Source organism: Euprymna scolopes, chromosome 21, assembly GCF_053919585.1.
Source record: "Euprymna scolopes isolate OS-2025 chromosome 21, ASM5391958v1, whole genome shotgun sequence".
NCBI lineage: Eukaryota > Metazoa > Mollusca > Cephalopoda > Sepiida > Sepiolidae > Euprymna > Euprymna scolopes.
In genome coordinates, this window is record NC_136502.1 from 7201604 (window position 1) to 7221005 (window position 19402).

The 19402-nt window shown below is 34.8% G+C and overlaps 1 protein-coding gene across 2 annotated transcripts in view; it reads right to left on the reverse strand.

Moving 5' to 3' along the window:
• Positions 1-495: 495 nt before the first annotated feature.
• LOC145241983 (protocadherin beta-16-like) overlaps positions 496-19402 on the reverse strand; it is a 408640-nt gene continuing 389733 nt past the window's right edge. For both annotated transcript variants that reach the window (XM_080104855.1, XM_080104856.1), the window contains one exon: positions 496-2245. In XM_080104855.1, coding sequence (XP_079960981.1) covers positions 2049-2245 — 197 coding nt within the window. In that variant the 3' untranslated portion in view covers positions 496-2048. The remainder of the gene's footprint in view (positions 2246-19402) is intronic.

A 19402-nucleotide genomic window follows, 5' to 3' on the forward strand; every position in this document is an offset into this window, starting at 1 on the left:
TTGTAACATTGCAAACATATTGCATTATACAATAGTATGGCAACGTTATAGCAATGTCACAATCATCTATATTCCATACGTCCAACCTGAATATTGCCACAGAGTGATTTTTTAAAATATCGTAACAGTGTGATTTTTTTTTTAAATTGCCGCAGTGTGATGTTTTTTTAATATTGAAATATTGACACAGTGTGATGTTATTAAAATATTGCCACAGTTTGATGTTTTGTTTTTAATATTGTCACAATATGATGTGTTTAATATTGCCACCGTGTGATGTTTTTTTTAAACATTGACACAATGTGATTTTTTTTTAATATTGTCACAGTGTTATGGTTTTTAAATATTGTCATAGGGTGATGATTTTTAAATATTGCCACAGTGTGATGATTTTTAAATATTGCCACAGTGTGATATTATTCAAATATTGCCACAGTGTGATGATTTTTAAATATTGCCACAGTGTGATGTTATTCAAATATTGCCACAGTTTGATTTTTTTTAGATATTGTCATAGTGTAATGCTTTTTTTAATATTACCGCAATGTGAGGTTTTTTAAATATTGACGCAGAATGATTTTTTTTTATATATATTGCCATATTGTGATGTTTTTAAATATTACCACAGTGTGATGTTTTTAAATATTACCACAGTGTGATGTTTTTAACGGTATATCAACTTTTTAAGGTCAAAGCTCCTAAATGCAATTTAGTTTTTTTGTGACTAGCTGTAGAGAAATTGTGGGTTCATACCTAACCCCAGGCTATTAGATTATAAATGACAAGTGTAACAGAATTTATTCTCCATGATCTTATAACTTACGCACAGTGACACAATGTAATTTTTTGAAATACTACAGCTGAAAAGTTCTGCATGAATTCAATCAAATCCATATTTTTTTTCATTTAACAATATATAATATATATAGTAAAGTCAGTCCATTACTCGATTTTTTTTTCATCAATAGCTTTCTTCCTACAAAACAAATATTTGATTCTGGTTCGTCAGTTTTTTTATTAATCCTTGCAGCATTTTGTTAAAAACAATAAAATTACATTTGGTTTAATTTCTCCCAGAAAATACTTTAACCGGCTCATATTTATTTTCATACAAACGCCATCTTGAAAAAAAAATGGATATAACTCTGTATTGGTCAATACAAAGTTACTTCCCTTTCTTTGAACGTCATAGTTTTAAAACTATTTTTTTTTAATTGCAAGTAAAAAAGACTAATGGACAATACTACCAGGCAATGCCGAGCAGGAACAGCTAGTATATACTAAGAATATTTGTCCTTTTTCATATTTTAAAACTTGAGAATCATTAATTTAGATAATGAATGCACATTCTAATATCTTCCTGGAATTTATTATCCATTTTCTCTGGAACACCTGGCGTATATATTTTTTTTTCTGAGAATATTTCTCACACAATCTCACAATGTTAGCATTAGTAACCGGTGTAGTTTTATTTTTCTTTTATTTTTTTATTTTTTATATTTTCCCCTCCTTTTCATCGGTTTTGTTCAATACAAAAAAAAAAAACAAAAAAAAAACAAAGAAACTTAAGGTAGTGGGGCGTGATAAAAAAAAAGGATCTTAACGCAACATGCCTGCAACATCACGAGGTAGTGCTATCAGCATGTTGCGGGGAGTCTACAAACAACGTTATGATAAACCTGTATAACATTGCTAAAACGTTGTAGTTGCATGTTTCTTTTTTCATAATGATGAGGAGGTATGTGGTTTTGACTTCCGTCCTAACAAGGTACTTACATTTTGAAATAAGTTTTTTTCAGGCCAGGTGCGTGCTAGGCAGCACATGTATGTATTTGTTTATTTATTTTTCCAGACTTTGGACGTAAAAACCAGGAATCGTTTCCAGCTTATTTACAGTTTATGGATTGCGTCTCTTGACCATCTTTCTGACATGCGGGTTTTTCTGTAGCAAAATAAAATATGCTCATAGCAATACATACATCTGCGTACTTTAAGAACGTGTGTATCACATGAGTTGTATGTTCGTTTTTTTTTTTTTTTTTGTTGCTTTAGGGTTTAGAAACATGGTGATTGGACCTGGGAAGCGGCGGAGTGAAGCTGCCCCTGTCATACCGGTTTGATTTCTGGCTTGACCGTGACTCGTCGCTCGGGTAACCGTATGGTTGTTGGGCGTGTTTCATGTCAGAGTCTTGGGAGTCAGTACTTCTTGATGAGACTGACGGACAATATTCAGGGGCATATCTTTCTGAAAGATAAAATTGCAATAACATGTAATTATCAAAATAAAAAAAAATAGGTTCTTGTTCAGAATTACTCCTATGTAAAAAAAAACAAACAAAAACGCAGAAAATGTTTCATGATGTAACGAAACAAAAAGAGCATATTCCAAAAATCACGTAAATTCATCAAGTAGCTTTATTTTTTATAAAGAAAGTCATTTTTAACGATTAATTGAAAATCCTAGGCATTACAAGGATGGTGTCGCAAGTTTGGATTATTGTGGAGTAATCTGCCCTTACTTGTTTAAGATGGCGATGTGAGACAGTCCCGTTTTGCTTACTCAAAGAATTTGATTATGTTGTTAAAAATAGAATTACATTATTAATTTACATGATTTCTGGAATATGAAATTTTTGTTCCGTCACGGGTACATACATCATAGAAACACTTGAAACGGCGATCATGAAACGACGAGGAGGAGAAAAAGCAACTATATAAAAAGCGACCTAATATAAAAACCTGGCCATGTACGCATAAAATGGACTTTTTATTTTATGTGGTTTCTTGATGGCTCATGGGTGAAACAGTAAAATATGAATTACAAATAAAAATCAGTTTATTGCATTCATGCTGATCTGCTATAAATAACGTCAAGAATGAGAGTTCATATATTTATTCATATGTTTATTTTCCTTATATTACGTTGTGATTTCAAACACACTTGATGCAAATTAAAACAACGTTTCTATATAAACCCTCATTCTTTACGTTATTCTCGCGTTGCCTACGCACAGTGCAAACATTTCAAAATACAACTGCCAGATACAACGCGCGGCTCCTTACAAACAGACTTCTTTCTCAAACTTTACACCGTGGCAAGGAAGAAGAAAAAAAAAAAGAAACGAAACAACACACTGAAGATGGAGTATACCTCTGAAATATATTTGTGATAAATTTCAAACAAGTACAATATTTGTTTATTTTCCTAATATTACGTTGTGATTTGGCTTTCAAGCGCACTTGATGCATATTTTATTTTATTCTAATAAAAATCAATTTATTGTATTTATGCTGATTTGCTATTATTAAACCCGGAAATCCTGTAAAACAGGGGGAGATAAGTCAGTTTGTGAATTAACCAAGTAATCATTATTGACGTATCAACAAAAGCCAATAAAATTGATTTTATTTTTAATTTAAATTTTACGCCATAACTTTTTCCTATATTTTCGTTTTCCTATGTTGCTTTTATTGGGGATACTTATTTTTGCCTTTTTACATAAAGTATTTGAAAGAATTTTTACTTGGAATTTTCATTGGTGCCCTATCCTATATACCAGATGCCTTCAATATGTTTCTAGATGCTTTTTTCGCCGATATTTTTGTAAGTAATCCTCTCTTTTCGATTGTCTAGCCTTAATTTAAACCTACGTCACTTCTGGTTTATCGGTGGTCATAACAGCAAAGACGTCACTTTTTTTCTGTTGTTTTCCTCATTCGCGGTACGGGTTCGAGCCTGCATTCCTACTACCAAGTTTTTTTTTTTTTTTTGCTCAACACACACCTCCAAACACCCGGGCAACACCAGGCACTCATGCTAGAATCTATAAAAGTTAAAGTGTCTGTCTGTCTGTCTGTCTATCTGTGTACATTTCCCTACACAATATCTCTGTCAATTTTCAGTCTACAGACTCGAAATTTGATATACAGGGTATGGAGATTTGGGAAAATCTTTGTAATAAGTTTTCGGTCAGAAATTTGTCTGTTAAGAGGTCAAAGTTTAACGATTTGACCTTTGAGAACTCTACCAAACTCCTCTGCCAATTCTGGGTCCAAACACTTGAAATTTTAGATATAGGTTTCTTGGACATGAATCTAACTTAATAACTTGATTTGAGCCCAAAACAATAAAAGTTAAGGGATCATAATAAGGGTCAAAGTTACTTTTACTGATAGTACACATATGAAACTCTAGCCCTCTATGAAGTAATCTCCTCCGGTTGTAATGCACTTGTTGTACCGTTTCAACAACTTCTGGAAGGCACCATTACAGCCTCTTTCATCTCCTCAATTGTCTCAAAACGACAGCCTCCAAGATTTTCCTGGAGCATAGAGAATAACCAAAAGTTACAGGGAGCAAGGTCTGGGCTATAGGAAGGGTGAGGTACTGTCTTAATGGCCATCCTGGCCAATAGTCTATGACAAGGATCGAGTTATGGACTGCACCCTTAGGACAAAATTCTGCACAAATCTTCCACATCTTCAAATAATTGTGTGTACAGTTTCCACACTGACATCAAACTGTGCACTTATTGTCTCTATAGACACATGATTGTCCTTATCCATGAAATTCTTTATTTGGCCAATCAACTCTGGTGTTCTGACTTCCTTACTCCTCCCATATCTTCCTTGACAGAGTACAAAATAGACTTCGTGGCTTAGTGGGGGATGCCCTTTTCTCTACCCTGCAACCTCTCTCCCACAGAAGAGACGTGCAAGCCTATCCTTGTTTTATCATTATTTCCATGGCAGGTGCTCGTCTGAACTCCAATCTCTGGTCCCCCCTCGCCAATCTTTCACGAAAAACACCAGTCTAGCTGAATCCACTGTGAAAAATTTCCCCCACTCTATATCTGTGCCTAAATCAAAACGCGGATTCCATGAACAAAGCTTCTTTCTTAGAACTGCACGCCTGTGGAACTCTGTTCCGTCTGCCTGCTTCCCACATGACTACAACTTGGATGTCTTCAAGTCCAACGTTAACAAATTCCTAATGAACCGCCCCCTTAAGTAAACACTTCATCAAATCTCCACACTAACGTACTGTACTTGCAATAACCCTTATCCCTGAGTGGCTTCCGGGCCTTGATAAGTGGTGATCACTGTGTAAAAAAAAACAAAAAAAAACACCTCTCATCATTTCTCACAGACTCCCTGCTTTCCTTGAATCTCTTATGCCACTCAAAAACTGATGCTGATGCATGCAAGATAGTCCAAAAGCAGTCTGAAGCATTCTATACGTTTCTGTGGCATTTTTTCCAAGTTTAAAACAGAATTTTATTGCATATCGTTCTTTTAATGTGCCCTCACGTTCAGATTGCATTTCTGAAATTCACCAGCTGTGACAATTAGGCTTTATTAGGGTGTATTGCAATTCCTGCTGCAGCTATTCATTTGAACCTGAAATCATAAAAATTGGTTAGTCATCTAATACGATTATAATAATAACATAGTGGATTTTTTTGCCAACGAATAAAGATTTACACCAAATAATTCATAGAATCTTTTAATTATGTGACTAGAATAATTTGTTAATTATTTCGGTGGTGTACACCTTTTTCAAAAGACATTTTCGTTTATTATTCTCTTCATTTTTCTGGTCGTATAAACAGTGGTATTATCGAACATAACTCTATCCACGAAAGGCTACATCTTGCTGTTAATACCATTCATGTGTATAAGGTTGACAAGAAAGTTCTGGCGGTTTTTAACTTTTACATTCAGATGAACATATTTCGACTCCAAAAAAAAAAATTACTGATCAAAATAAGCACCATCAGAATCAACACACTTTTGCTAACGCAAAACAAGTGTATTTATGCAAGTAGCCTAAAAATCTTGCGTTCTGGTGGCGATGAAATTGCTGAAGGTGTTTTCGATATCGCTTAGGATTTTGACAAAATGCTTGAAAAATGGTAGTCAGTAGGTTAGAGGTCTGGAGAGTATGGCGGATGAGGCAGAGTTACGTAGCCTAATTCATTCAACTTATGTAGGGTTGCTTTAGCAATGTGTGGTCAGGCATCGTCGTGAAGAAGAATTGGGCCTTTTCTGTTGACTAATGCTGGATATTGTTGTTGAAGATTTTGCTGCATTTCATCCATTGTTGACAGTACTTCTCTGCCGTAATGGTTTCATCTGATAAAACTGTAATGGATGATACCAGTCGCAGACCACAAACAGTAGGCATGACCTTCTTTGGGTGCAACTCTGGCTTCGGGAAGAGTTGTGGAGCTTCATCAGTATCTAAACATTGAGCTGAGCATCGCTGGTTGGTGTAAAGAACCCACTTTTCATCGTAAGTCACAACCCGGTCGATAAACGGGTCGTTCTTGTTGAATAAAAGAATGGAAGATGACACTTCATAACAGCATTTCTTTTGGTTGTCGTTCAATTCGTCAGGCACCCATTTATCAAGATTTTTTGTTTTTTCCATCTCTCTCAAGTGCTTGGAAATCGTCGTATACGTTATGTCTAATTCAGAAGAAATTTCTCAAACAATTGGGTGTGCATTGACTTCCACTAAGGCTCTTAAGTGATTGCTATCAACATCTGATGACCGACCACTATGCTCATCATTTTCAAGACTCTCATCGCCACCACAAAATTTCTTAAATCACCATTGTATTGTGCATTCAGTAGTTGTTCCTTGGCCAAACGCTTTGTTAATATTGTGAGCTATTTAAGCAGCTTTTCAGCTTAGTTTTAATTGAAATAAGAAAATTGTGTGAATTTACTTTTTTTTCCAATTTTTATTCAACGTTCTGAAAAGAATACATAATTTTTTTAAAACGATTGTAATTTAAACGATTAGATAGAGAGAAAAATGCTCCTTAAAATAATATATAAAGTAAAGATATTATAACGGAAACTTATTTGAAAATGCTTCATTTGAAATCAAAATGAAAAATTCCTCAAGACCATTCTTTGCAACCTAATACCTTTTCAATGAACATATACCCGTTAAATCTGTGTAGCACTGTAGAGGTAGCTAGATATCGGAAAACTTTTACTCTAATAGTTTCTTCATCCCTGATTGCTAGATTTTAAATTCTCTCCCTCTTTTCTGACTGTACTAACCTGAAAAGGTTTAAAAGTAATGTGAACAGACATCTCGCTGCTTAACTCCTCACAGTCTCCTGTTAGACACGGTCCAAATTGCAATATGCCTTGTTTGGGGTGAGCTAGAGTAAAAATTCACATAGAGTAGGTAACACTCAACCAGACCCAAGTGAAGGTTGTGAAAACACGGGACAACATGCACAAATGAGGTTATGTACACACATCATCGCAGACTGTCCCCTAAATGAGGTATGCATCGAACACTGCCCGATGATGGAGTCTTGAAATAGAGCGAAACGCTATGATTATGACCTCACATGATCAAATACTGGGGGGAACGATAAAATAGTCACCCTAGAAAAGACAATATGATCCCATTTACATATGATGAAAACCGATTTTCTTTTTTGTTGCAGACCATCTACTAGTTGGCCAGTTGTGTACGAATCCCAAGAGCGATAGGAATCTTCTATCATGTCTGAAAGTGACACAATGTTAAACAAACGAGATTGGAGGTGTGCTATAATACAGATAATGCTCTGTACCGATCCAATTTATGACAACAGGACCATTGCTAGCACCCTCAAAATGCAAATCTGGACGGTTCAGTGTTTGAGGGCACAGCTCAATGCATCAGAATACTCACAGTTATGTTCTTTGGTGTGGTTGTAAGCATTGAAAATTTCTTGAGGTGACTAAAAGTCGTAAATCACTCGCCCGCCAGTCGATAAAATTTCTTTAAATAAAGAATTTTAAAAATAATATTTTAAATTTTAGAATGCTGTTCCGAGGTGAATTCTTTGTTTTAATAGAAACAAAAGAGACCAATTTCTGTTCTATATCAAAGATTTTTTTCCATAAATTACAAAGAAAAATTGACCGTTTAAATTTTAAAAAGATATTAAACCATGCCGATTTTCTAAGAAATCTAGTCCATTTCAGCTAAATGGTATTTCTTTTTTGAATATCAGAGAATTTGGGCCACGAAGATCTCGTACCAGGAGATTTCAGGCCACAATCGTGAATACCCGGAGATTTCATAACACTTTTTTTTTCAACACCTAGATATTTTAATTTTTCTATGAAATTTTACGACATAATTTGGGTATATGAAGAATAGTTTGTTGATATTTTTATTAAAAATAAAGAAGAAAAATATAATTGAATTGTTGTAAAATTATTTACTATTATTGACTGAAACAAAGACATAAAGTCGGACGAGTAAAAATATTTTGGGGCGAGTAAATTTTCCCTCACACTCGACCGGCGGTCGAGTGATCTTTTTTTCAAATCTCAAAGGCTGGTTGTAAGTGAGGACCACATCTTGCCACCTGACATCTTCCAAGTCGGCTTGAAAGTCGATACCAATACTAGATGGGTGACCATTTGGGATTACCAAAGCGTTGCATGTAGGTGAAAAGTCAGCTCTTGCATTCTAATGTGTTCAAAACAATGATGATGAAATAGGTCCACATGGAAGAAACTATTTCTCCACCGACTTCAATCGAACCGGAGACATTTAGTGCTTAACAAAAGATTTATTATAAACAGAACAGTCAATGAAAATATTAGAGAGACAAGTTATTTTCATACGTGTAGGGGAGAGAAAAAGACAGATCATCATCTCATCGTATTCGTGATGTGCTGAAGAATGTGGTGATTCCCTGCTGCAATCAAGTGGCCGTTGGCAGACCCTGGGTGTGGCAGCAGGACTCAGTGCCAGCACACAAATGCAAAAAGACTAACGCTTGGCTTCAGAAGAAGTGCTACAACCTTGTACCCTTCTCTCACTGGACCCCCTCTCCTTCCCCAACCTGAACCTGCTGGACTCCTTCATTTGTTCATATGTCGAGAACATCACCAACATGACCTCCCACAACACCAAAGCCAGCCTGTAACGTAATTCCCCATTGAGGAGCGTTATAACTATGCTGAGGTAGCTTTTTATTCCCGGGTGACGCCAGATAACCCAAGGATTTAAGATAGAGAACATAAATATATATATTTTATTTCATGTCAAAATATGTATTGTTTTAAACCAGAGAAATATATTTTTACGGCTAAAAGTTGATGACAGGAAATTTCACTTATAACATTGTCTGGCCTTAAATGAACCCAGGGTCGGATGTCAGAGTTGACATCTTACCTTGAAAATCGTGAGAATGAGTAATCCAGATTTCAGGTATGGGAATGGTGCCCACCCAGGGACCTGGGGCTTAGGATTTCATGGAGATTTCGTGGCGAAATCTTATTGGCTGGGGAGAATTTCCACCCCATCCACATACCTTACTATATATACGACTGTAGTGCGAATTAGCTAGAGAGTGGAGAGTGGAGAGTTTCAGATCAGTTAGAGTTGGGAGTTGAAGCAGATTGCTTGTTGAATCCGAGAAGAGACGTGACCCCTCCCCACCTCATCCATCCGTCTGTCGCTGTCTGTGAAGAGACTTGAGACTTTGGAAAAACTTACTACAAAATCTGAATGAGAATTGTAAAAACAAATTTGTACATAATTTTGTAAAAATTAAGCTTCTATAGATAGACTACAATTGTTTGTCTTTCTTCCTGCCTGCCGCTTCGATATTCGCTTTCAGCATACCAGATTTCATGCAACAACCTCAGAGCCAAGAATTCAGATAGAGAAGAGTCCTTAACCACCTTCTCGAGTGAAGCGTTACAAGCCTGATCACTGCTATCTGCCGATGCTTGTGGAAAGGCTCCTAATTCTGAACCCATATTAGGGCGGTGATTGAAGCTGAAGGCAGCTACATTAAATATATGTCAGCTCTACTACATAATAAAGTTACCTGAATTGATTTTTTTTCGATAAAAGTTTTCAAATAAAGCTGTAGTGTTGTTTTCTTTAGGACAACAATTTATTGTTCCACTCTGTACATCAGCTAGTTATAGACATTTGATTGTTTTATTGTCTTTATTTTTTTATCTCTGAATATTTGAAAGGTGAATAGAATAACAAAATGGACAATAAAAGACGAATAATGATGAGGACATTTTGATTTGAAAATTAGCAAAATGGCGACATCGCATAAGAAATGAAATAAGATAAAATTCTGGAAAATTATTTTCTTTTTTTCCAACAAGATTGAATAAAATTTGAATTTAATAAGTACATCAAGATTTGATCATTAAATCTGCCAGAATTTTATTATTTGAGAATGTCGCTATGAATATTCAAGACTCGACATAAATATACATTCAAACGCAACACTCCAGAAGTACATATTTTACCGTTATCGTTCGTTAAATAAATCAAGCTAATTTTGCGCAAACCTAGAATGTTTACCCCAGCAATGGAAACCACTCTGTTTACAAACCTACACTACACAATTGCTGAATTAAATCAACTAACAAAATTAAATCTATTATATAAATCTCACCTGTCTGTTTAAACGTATGTATGTATGTATGTATGTATGTATGTATGTTATAGTCAGATCATGTCATATGCTACTGGTACCCTGTAACCCAGTACTACCTGCCTCATGGTCGGGTCACCGGCGACTAAACTGGTTCCCCCACCAGACTTGTTTGGTGAGGAGGGCGGCTAGTCTCCCTGAAGGATTAAAAACAAGACCTTTCAAAGGGTGAATGAACCCCTTTTCGGCCAACTAGCACCGTGTGTGTTTGTGTGTATATATGTGTGTGCTGGGGTGGAGAGGGATCCTGTAAGCTGTGGTGAAGGCAACCTTTCTAGGAGAAGCAAATCTCTGATTTAAAAAAACAATATAGCGGATGACCAGTACCTGCATTAAGCTGGTCTGCAGTTTAACTTGTTGCTGGCTATCTTGCTCTTGCTTGTTGCTGGATCTCAGCATTTTTAACCGAGAGAGAGACTTAGCTGTCGTACAGAGCTAAGATTCTGTAACATCACCTGTGTATATATACTCCCTCAGGCATTTGTCTATAAAAATTGTCCTGTAGCAATAGAAGTCATTTTTGTGCTCATAGACTTTAAGTGTCTGAGGGAGTGGCACTCGTCTGACAAGACGTTGCACTCATCATGTATCGACAAATATCGAAAAATTGGCTAAAAACCTTAATTCCTTCACCTTCAACTAGCCAGTTTTCTACAAGGAGGGTCGTTTTTATTTTGCATCGCCATTTTTACAAGTCATCATATCGGCTGAAATGACTTTACTAATTTAAACGTTTCGAATTTTCGGTCGCATCATGGGGTAGGGGTAAGACGTTCAGTTTTCTTTCACTTTTATTTCCTGCCTTCGCGTCACGGGTTCGAGCCTACCTGCCTCCAAGCACTTTTTTTTTTTTTTTTGCAAACACCTCCAAACAGGCAGGCACCTAGGCTAGTCTAATATATAATAGCCGGTCAGATTTTTAAAGTTCAACCTAAATAGCATCTGATCTGACAAACGAAGCATTGTTTTTAACAAATCAATTTCATTGCTTATTGTCGAGGTCTTGTAAAGTTCCAAAAGAAAGATACAACTCGGCATTAAGTGAAAACAAAAATCTATTGAACAAAAAAAGTAAATACAACAAATAAAAGGAGAGATTATACGTCAGTCCGACTGCCACGAGGGCAAGACTCGTGTATAACCTGTGTGCTTGTGCTGGGAGACTTACAGTTATCCCCAGTACTTATAATAATTAAAAGAGTTCATTATTACTATTCATAAGGTGGGTACACCACAACAGTAATTGATATAGTTTTTCCTAAAGCAGGAAAGTTTTCACAGGAACGTGTTAACTCAAAATATTTTCAACCAATTAAAATAAATTCAAACCGCAGAAAGTAACACATATATATGAAAGTAATAAGTCAGTGAGAACTTAGAAACTCCTATAAGACCTGGTCAACAAATTTAGTTTGCTCAAGAATCCAAGAACGTTGTTCAACAACCCAAACCCCCGTAGGGGGTTGAGAAAGTAGCAAAAGAAAAGGACTCAATGACTCACCAGCATTCATCAACTCGTGCACTCTATGTACGCACTAACAATAATAAGGTAAACCAACACACACATACACATACACATACACATACACACGCAGCCAAAATACTTATATTACTTGCCTATATCATTGCACATTGTAAACATTTTGACTTGTGAATATTAACTGAATTTTCTCACGGAAATAAGTTTTCATAAATGAACATTTTCATTATTGAAAATGACTTTTATATTATATAAAATTTTTGTTTTATTCAATTTTTGCTTTTACAAAACTCAATTTATGTTTTAGATAGCACTTACTAACTGGTGACCCTACTATATTCCTTCAATGCTTCATTCATTTTAAGTTTTATATGCATACTAATCATATTATTGAAAGTTTATTCAAATTTTCAATAAAAATACATTATAAACCTCTAAGGAAGGTATATAAATTTTGATTATCCGATAAGGAGTACAAATAAACTTGAAAGAACTTATTCCATGGAGTTTCGAAAAATGCAATTCTTCTCATCAGACAAAAGAGGTTAGCAAAATATACAATAAATTTTGCAGGTTAATGCATTAACAGAAACTACAAATATGAAATTAATCACGCTTGCATAAAGAAAGTTATTAAACAGTTAGTGACAGTTTATAGGGATTCAAAAAGATTAAGGAAACATGAAACAGGGAAAAGGGAGGAAAAGGATATGGTAAAAATCCAATGAATTAGGTAAAATCCAGAACAGGGTAAATCCAAAATAAATCCATTTAAAGTCCATTGGTAATCCATATCAGTATTGGTATTTCGGAATCAGAATAACTTGAGGATAATTTCTAAAAACGATTCTTTTACTTTTTTTTTCTTGACAATAAAAATATGAAGCAAACAAATTTATTTATTAGAAGCTATTCATTTGCAGCATAAGACCAAAGGCCAAGGAATGGATTAAAAATCTCATTCCCAGATTTAACAGTTATTCTCAGAGCCTAACTTATTTATATCATTGGTCGATTACTATAAACAAAGTAAGCATTCAAGAGTTAACTTTCCTATTCCTTTTGTAAACATTTTCGCACCTATTCACAAGACGTCCACATGCATCCTTTAAGGGAGTTCACACTTGATTATTAAAAGATTTAACATGCTTTGGACAAGATTTTCCAATTTCGTCGACACCGGCTTAACACTGCTGTTGTTTGTCATCGTCTTCTTTTGAAATAATTACTGTTATGTTGTACTTCTTCAATCAGTTTATCAAAATTTTGGATAAAATACATAAAGGGAAAACATTTAAAAGTTTTCCGAATTTAAAAGGAAATTATATCCACATTTAAACTGATACCCCCCCCCAAAAAAAAGAACGAGATTCGGGCATTTGTTACCGTAACTAACAGAAAAAAAAAGATATGAAAAACAAAAATGTAAAAAATAAATGTTACCAATGGTAAGACGTTTCTACTTACTTTTTTTTTTTAATTTTTAAATTTTTCTTCCTTTGAAGATTGTAATGCTGGGTATGGGGCAGCCAAACCAGCTGCCAACATTGCCCCGCTTTTTATTGAAACCAACCGAGAGCTCTTTTTAGTATCCTCGCTGTTCCCTTAAGTGCAATTGTCTGGATCTCTTTTGCACTTGGTTCACCAGGAATATTAGTTACCTGGATAAGTTTATTTGTGTTTAATCTTACTTTAAAGTGTTTTTTTTTTTTTTTTTTTTTTTTTTTTTTTTGAGTTCAGAACAAACACTGTTGAATCACTGTTTGGGTGAGGAGCTCTATTCATTGTCATCATTTTCTTTGTCTTCCTGTCCATATCATCCAGGCCATTTTGCTTCTATTCAATAATACCCGCCCCATATCGAAATATACTTACTGCCCATGTGTTTACTGCGGATATTTTGTTTTTTTTTCCGTTCAATCTTGCCATGAGAACCAAACGTAGTCTTCTCTTGAATTCTTTTCCTATTCTTTTCTTTATTTCAGCTTTTTTTTTTAATCTAATTCCACTATTCTTAAGTAGGTGTACCATTCTTCCCCAACCTCTTTTATCATTTCCCCATTCAAAGGCTTTATTCCTTTACTTTCAACAATGTTTCCCTTTTCAATTTCAAGGCACCACAATTCTTCATTCCTAATTCCGTACCTGTGTCATTACTAAACATTTAAACTGAAATCTCAGACATTAGCCGCTATTATTATTATTATTATTATTATTATTATTATTATTATTATTATTATTATTATTATTATTATTATTATTATTATTGTTATTATTATTTTTTTATTATTATTAATATTGTTATTATTATTATTATTATTATTATTATTATTGTTATTATTGTTATTATTGTTATTGTTATTATTGTTATTATTATTATTGTTATTATTATTATTATTATTATTATTATTATTATTATTATTATTATTATTATTAAAATAAAATAAAATACGTATTATATACGTTTGAAGCCAAAACAACGCATTATTACAAAATAAACAGACATTTATTTTGTTTGAAATTTATATTGAAATTCATAAATATATTTCGAAGATATACTTCATCATCAGTATGACTTTCTTTCTATTTTTTTTTTTTTTTTGCCATTGTTTTTAAAAAACAACAAATGGGCGTCCGTTTGTTGTTATGGAAGTCAGTGACCGAGGAAGAGGGAGTCCAGGACAGAAGTCCAAAGGGGAGAAATCGAGAAGAGACAGTGGGACGGTTGAGCCCCTAGCGACGGGCCTTTGGGCCTAGCATAGGGGAGGGGGTAGACCAAGACTAGCGTGCAATCTTCCAACAGTGGGAAATAACCAAAGATTTCTGGTCGTTTCTTTGCAAGAAATGTTCATTTCAACTTTTAGACAATTCACCGAACAAGACGCGGACGAATGGTGGTATGGTTTTCTATTGGCAAGATAATAACCCTAAGACTGTATCGCGTCCCCATTTGTGTATTAAATGTTATATGTTGGACTGTATTGTATGACTCACACACACACACACACACACACACACACACACACACACACACACACACACACACACACACACACACAAGGAACAATTGTGAACCACTAGAGCGTTTATGGTGAAAAGAAAAAAGCTTGACTGAGGATGCGGAAAAATAACCATATTTCAGTCTGAGGAGAGAGACTCAGAGAGGTCTTGATCATTGTTGGTCTTTGAAGTGTTGCTATAGATTATAGTGTCATATGTCGACGAATGAACTTAGAATGCAATTTGATTGATGAAGAGAAGGAAGATAGTTGGGCCCAGGATGAATTCTTGAGGCACGCCAGCATTGATGCTTTAAGCTTTGAATCTTTTGCCCAACAACGAAAGAGATTCGATGGTTGAGAAGATATTTCCAGATATTCCTTGGCTGGAAATCTTGTGAAGTAGACCTTTATGCTAAACCCTATCAAATGCCTTTGTTATGTCAAGAGCTATTGCTCTTGAGAGGAAACCTCTGGATGGTTTTGCTGAGGTGGATGACAATTGAAAGGGAACAGCCGTTGTTTACGTAAATAAATAAGAAAGCAAGAAAACGTCTCAAACTGGAAAGTTGGACAAGAAAGAAAAAACGTTGCAATAAATAGGATAAATGAAAATGGCATGAAAACGTAAAAATATGGAAATAATTTTGCTTTTTCTCTTTCCTTATTCGTTCTGTGACGGGATGGATATATATTTATAAATAAATACGCATGGAGGGTAAACATTAGGTGTCAATTGATAACAATCTAAAAATAATTTTTTTTAGGTTAAATAACAACACCTTGAAAGGGAGCGACGTGTCATATATTCACCCGAAATAAAAAAAAAAAAAAAATTTATTTTTTTTGCAAAATTCGCAAGAGTCAGGAGGAATCGATGTTTTCATGAATTTAATCGATTATCAAGAAGATAAAAGAAAGAACACGTTTCTTTATTTCTTAACAAACACCATTTTTCGAAAACTGCGAAGATTACAATCATTTTGCCACATCCGATCCGTCACTTTGGATATCTCCACATCTCGTCGTCGTCCATTTGGGCATGAGTAATCGTGAAATTGGTGCAATTCATTAAAGAAACGTATCGGTGCACCGTAATCTTTTTCATACAAAAGGGAAAGTAATAATAATAAAAAATGAAAACATTGATGCGTAACACGCTTCTTCTTCTTCTTCTTCTTCTTCTTCTTCTTCTTCTTCTTATTATTATTATTATTATTATTATTGTTATTATTGTTATTATTATTATTATTATTATTATTATTATTCGATTTTGCTCTTCTTCCTCCTCCTCCTCCTCTTCTTCTTATTGTTGTTATTATTATTATTATTATTATTATTATTATTATTATTATTATTATAATTAATGTTTTTATTATTATATTATTATATATCCATGTCCAAGGAACCTATATCTAAAATTTCAAGTATTTAGACCCAAAATTGTCGGAGGAGTTTGGTAGAGTTCTCAAAGGTCAAATCGTCTGTATACTGAAAATTGACAGAGTTATTTTGTAGAGAAATGTACACATACAAACAGACCCACAGACGCGTTCAATTTTATAGATATACTAGCATTTCAGCCCGGCGTTACCCGGGTGTTTGGATGTGTCTGTTGAGCAAAAAAAAAAGTGGTAGTAGGAAGAAAGCCTTGAACCCGTACCGCGAAGGGGGAAAAGAAGGGGGGGGGGAAACGTGACCTCTTTGCTGTTACGACCACCGCCAAAACGGAAGTGACTTTTGCTTAAATTAAGGCTAGACAATCGAAAGGAGAGGATGACTTTCAAAAATATCGGTGAAAAAAGCGAACCCCCTCCAGTAGAAAAGTGCCCAGTTGAAGGTGAAGATATTAATGCTTTTAGCCAATTTTTCGATATTTGTCGTCTGGAAGGACCAAATTCAAAACGATACTGATCTTGGTAAAATCCGTTGCCTCTATTGAGAGTTTTAGGCAGACATGCAAACATACATACATACATATATTTATATATTGGTAACTAAAAGTTTTCGACCCAAACCGATTGAAAAGCTTCCCTATCTCTGAATATCCTTTATGTAAAATTTCAAATGTTTAGACCAGAAATTGTCTGAGTAATTTGGTAGAGACACCAGAGGTCAATTCTTTTTAAGGTTTGACCCCTTATATGACCCCTTAACATTTATTCTTTTGGGCTCAAATCAAGTGAATAAGTCAAATCCATGTCCAAGGAACCTATATCTAAAATTTCAAGTGTTTAAACCCAAAATTGTCGGAGGAGTTTGGTAGAGTTCTCAAAGGTCAAATCGTTGTACTTTGACCCCTTAACAGCCAAATTCCTGGCCGGAAACCAATCACAAAGATTTTCCCAAGTCTCAGTACCCTGTATATCAAATTTCGGGTCTGTAGACTAAAAATTGACAGAGTTATTGCATAAGGGAAATGTACACACACAGACACACAGACAGATACACAGACACGTTCACTTTTATATATATATATAGATTATTGTTATTATTATTATTATTATTATATTTTAAAAATTATTTCTTCTTCTTCTTCTTCTTCTTCTTCTTCTTCTTCTTATTATTATTATTATTATTATTATTATTATTATTATTGTTATTGTGATCATTTTCCAGATCCCTTTGAGCTCTCTGGCCAGTTCTGTCTATTTGCTCCACTTTTCAGTCTCCTCATTCTTCACTCGGTGAACTGTTCGGACAGCAAAATACACAATCTCACAGGTCTTTTCCTTCTAGTTAACTAGTATGATATCCGGTCTTCTTGCATGGATGGGTTTATCCGTTTGTATATCCATGTTTCATAGATTCTTGTGACTTTCATTTTCCAGTACTGTTTCCGGTTTGTGTTTGTAACATTTGTCTGTGTGTTCAAGATGCAAGTGTTTGTGTAATTGGCAATGTACTGCCTTACCCACTTGATCGTGTCTATTTTTATAATCTTTTTGGGTTAGTATGCTGCTTCACTTATATGGTTCATTGTTTCGTCCTTTTGTCTATAGAGTTTGTATTTGTGGTTTTCTCATGTCTTGTCGATCCTTGCTTGGATGTGGTTGGTTCTAATTGAGTTATCTTGTGCAGCTGTTATCAGTGATTCAATTTCCCTGTTAAGGTTTCCTTTTTATAGCCATTTCCAAATGTTTTCGTTAATCTCTTTTTTTATCAACCTTATGAATCGTCCGTGTAGCTGTTTCTCTTCCTATTTTTCTTTCCTTGTCTTATTCGTTGTCTCTTTTTATATCTTGTTGGTTTCTTCAGTGTCTCTTGCTTCAGTAATTATTCTTCCGGTGTTTTGCATTGTGTATTTTTCTAATTCTTTTTTTTTGTGTGTTTTATTTACACAGTCTTTTATACAGACCACCCCCTTCCTCCATTTTTCCTTTTCACATAGTCGGTCAGTATCATCCTTCGGATGCAGTGCATTGTGCATAGTCATGAGTTTCCTGGTCCTTTGGTCGAAATTACTTAGTTCATCTTTGGTCCAGCTTATAAACGGTCCAGAGTATCTTATTAGTGACACTGCCCACGTGTTTATTCCTTTAATTAAGTTTCGGCCATTTAGTTTGGCTTCAAGGAGTTTTCTTGGTCTTCTGAAGTATTCCTTTCCTATTCTCTTTTTCATTTCTATTGCTTTGATGGCATCTGCTTTCAAGCATTCCCAAGTATTTACAGTTATCATGTTCAGCTAGTGCCCTCATTTCTGTTTGATTGGACAGTACTATACTTATGCAGCTTCTAGTTTTCCCCTCCTCATGGTCAGCAGTGGACACTTTTCCATACCGAATTCCATCTGGATATTCTGGCTAAAGATTCTGGTCATATTTATTTGTGTTTCTAGTCCTGTCTTTGTTTCTGCAAACAGTTTCAAGTCATCCATGTACATTAAGTGGTTCATTCTTTCTTCTGTGTTAGCAAATTTGTATTCGACTTGGCATTTTCTTTGGATGTCGTCAGGGGCATCATGGCTATAATGAACAGTAATGATGATAGGGAATCACCGTGCAAGATCCATCTTTGTATTTTAATCTCATTTATGTGTTGTCCTTCAGCTGTCAGTTCAAGTCTCCATGTTTTCATTACATTTTCTATCAGGTAGATTATATTACCTAGAGTTTTGTAAATTCTCAGACATTCTATTATCCATGCTTGCAGGATTCCATCATATGCTTTCTTATAGTCTATCCATGCCATGGTTAGGTTCTTTTTTCTACTTTCGACCTTCTTCAGAAATCTTTGGTTTATGTCTAATAGGTTGTGTGTTCCTCTTTTTCCATTTTAGCATGGTTTCTGTTCCTGTGGGAGTAGTCTGCGGTTATGAAGGGACTGATAAATTTGTTCTCTCAGTTGAGTAGTAAGTATTTTCCACATTGTAAGTAAACAGGTTATAGGTCTGTAGTTGCTGTTCTTCTTCTTCTTCTTCTTCTTCT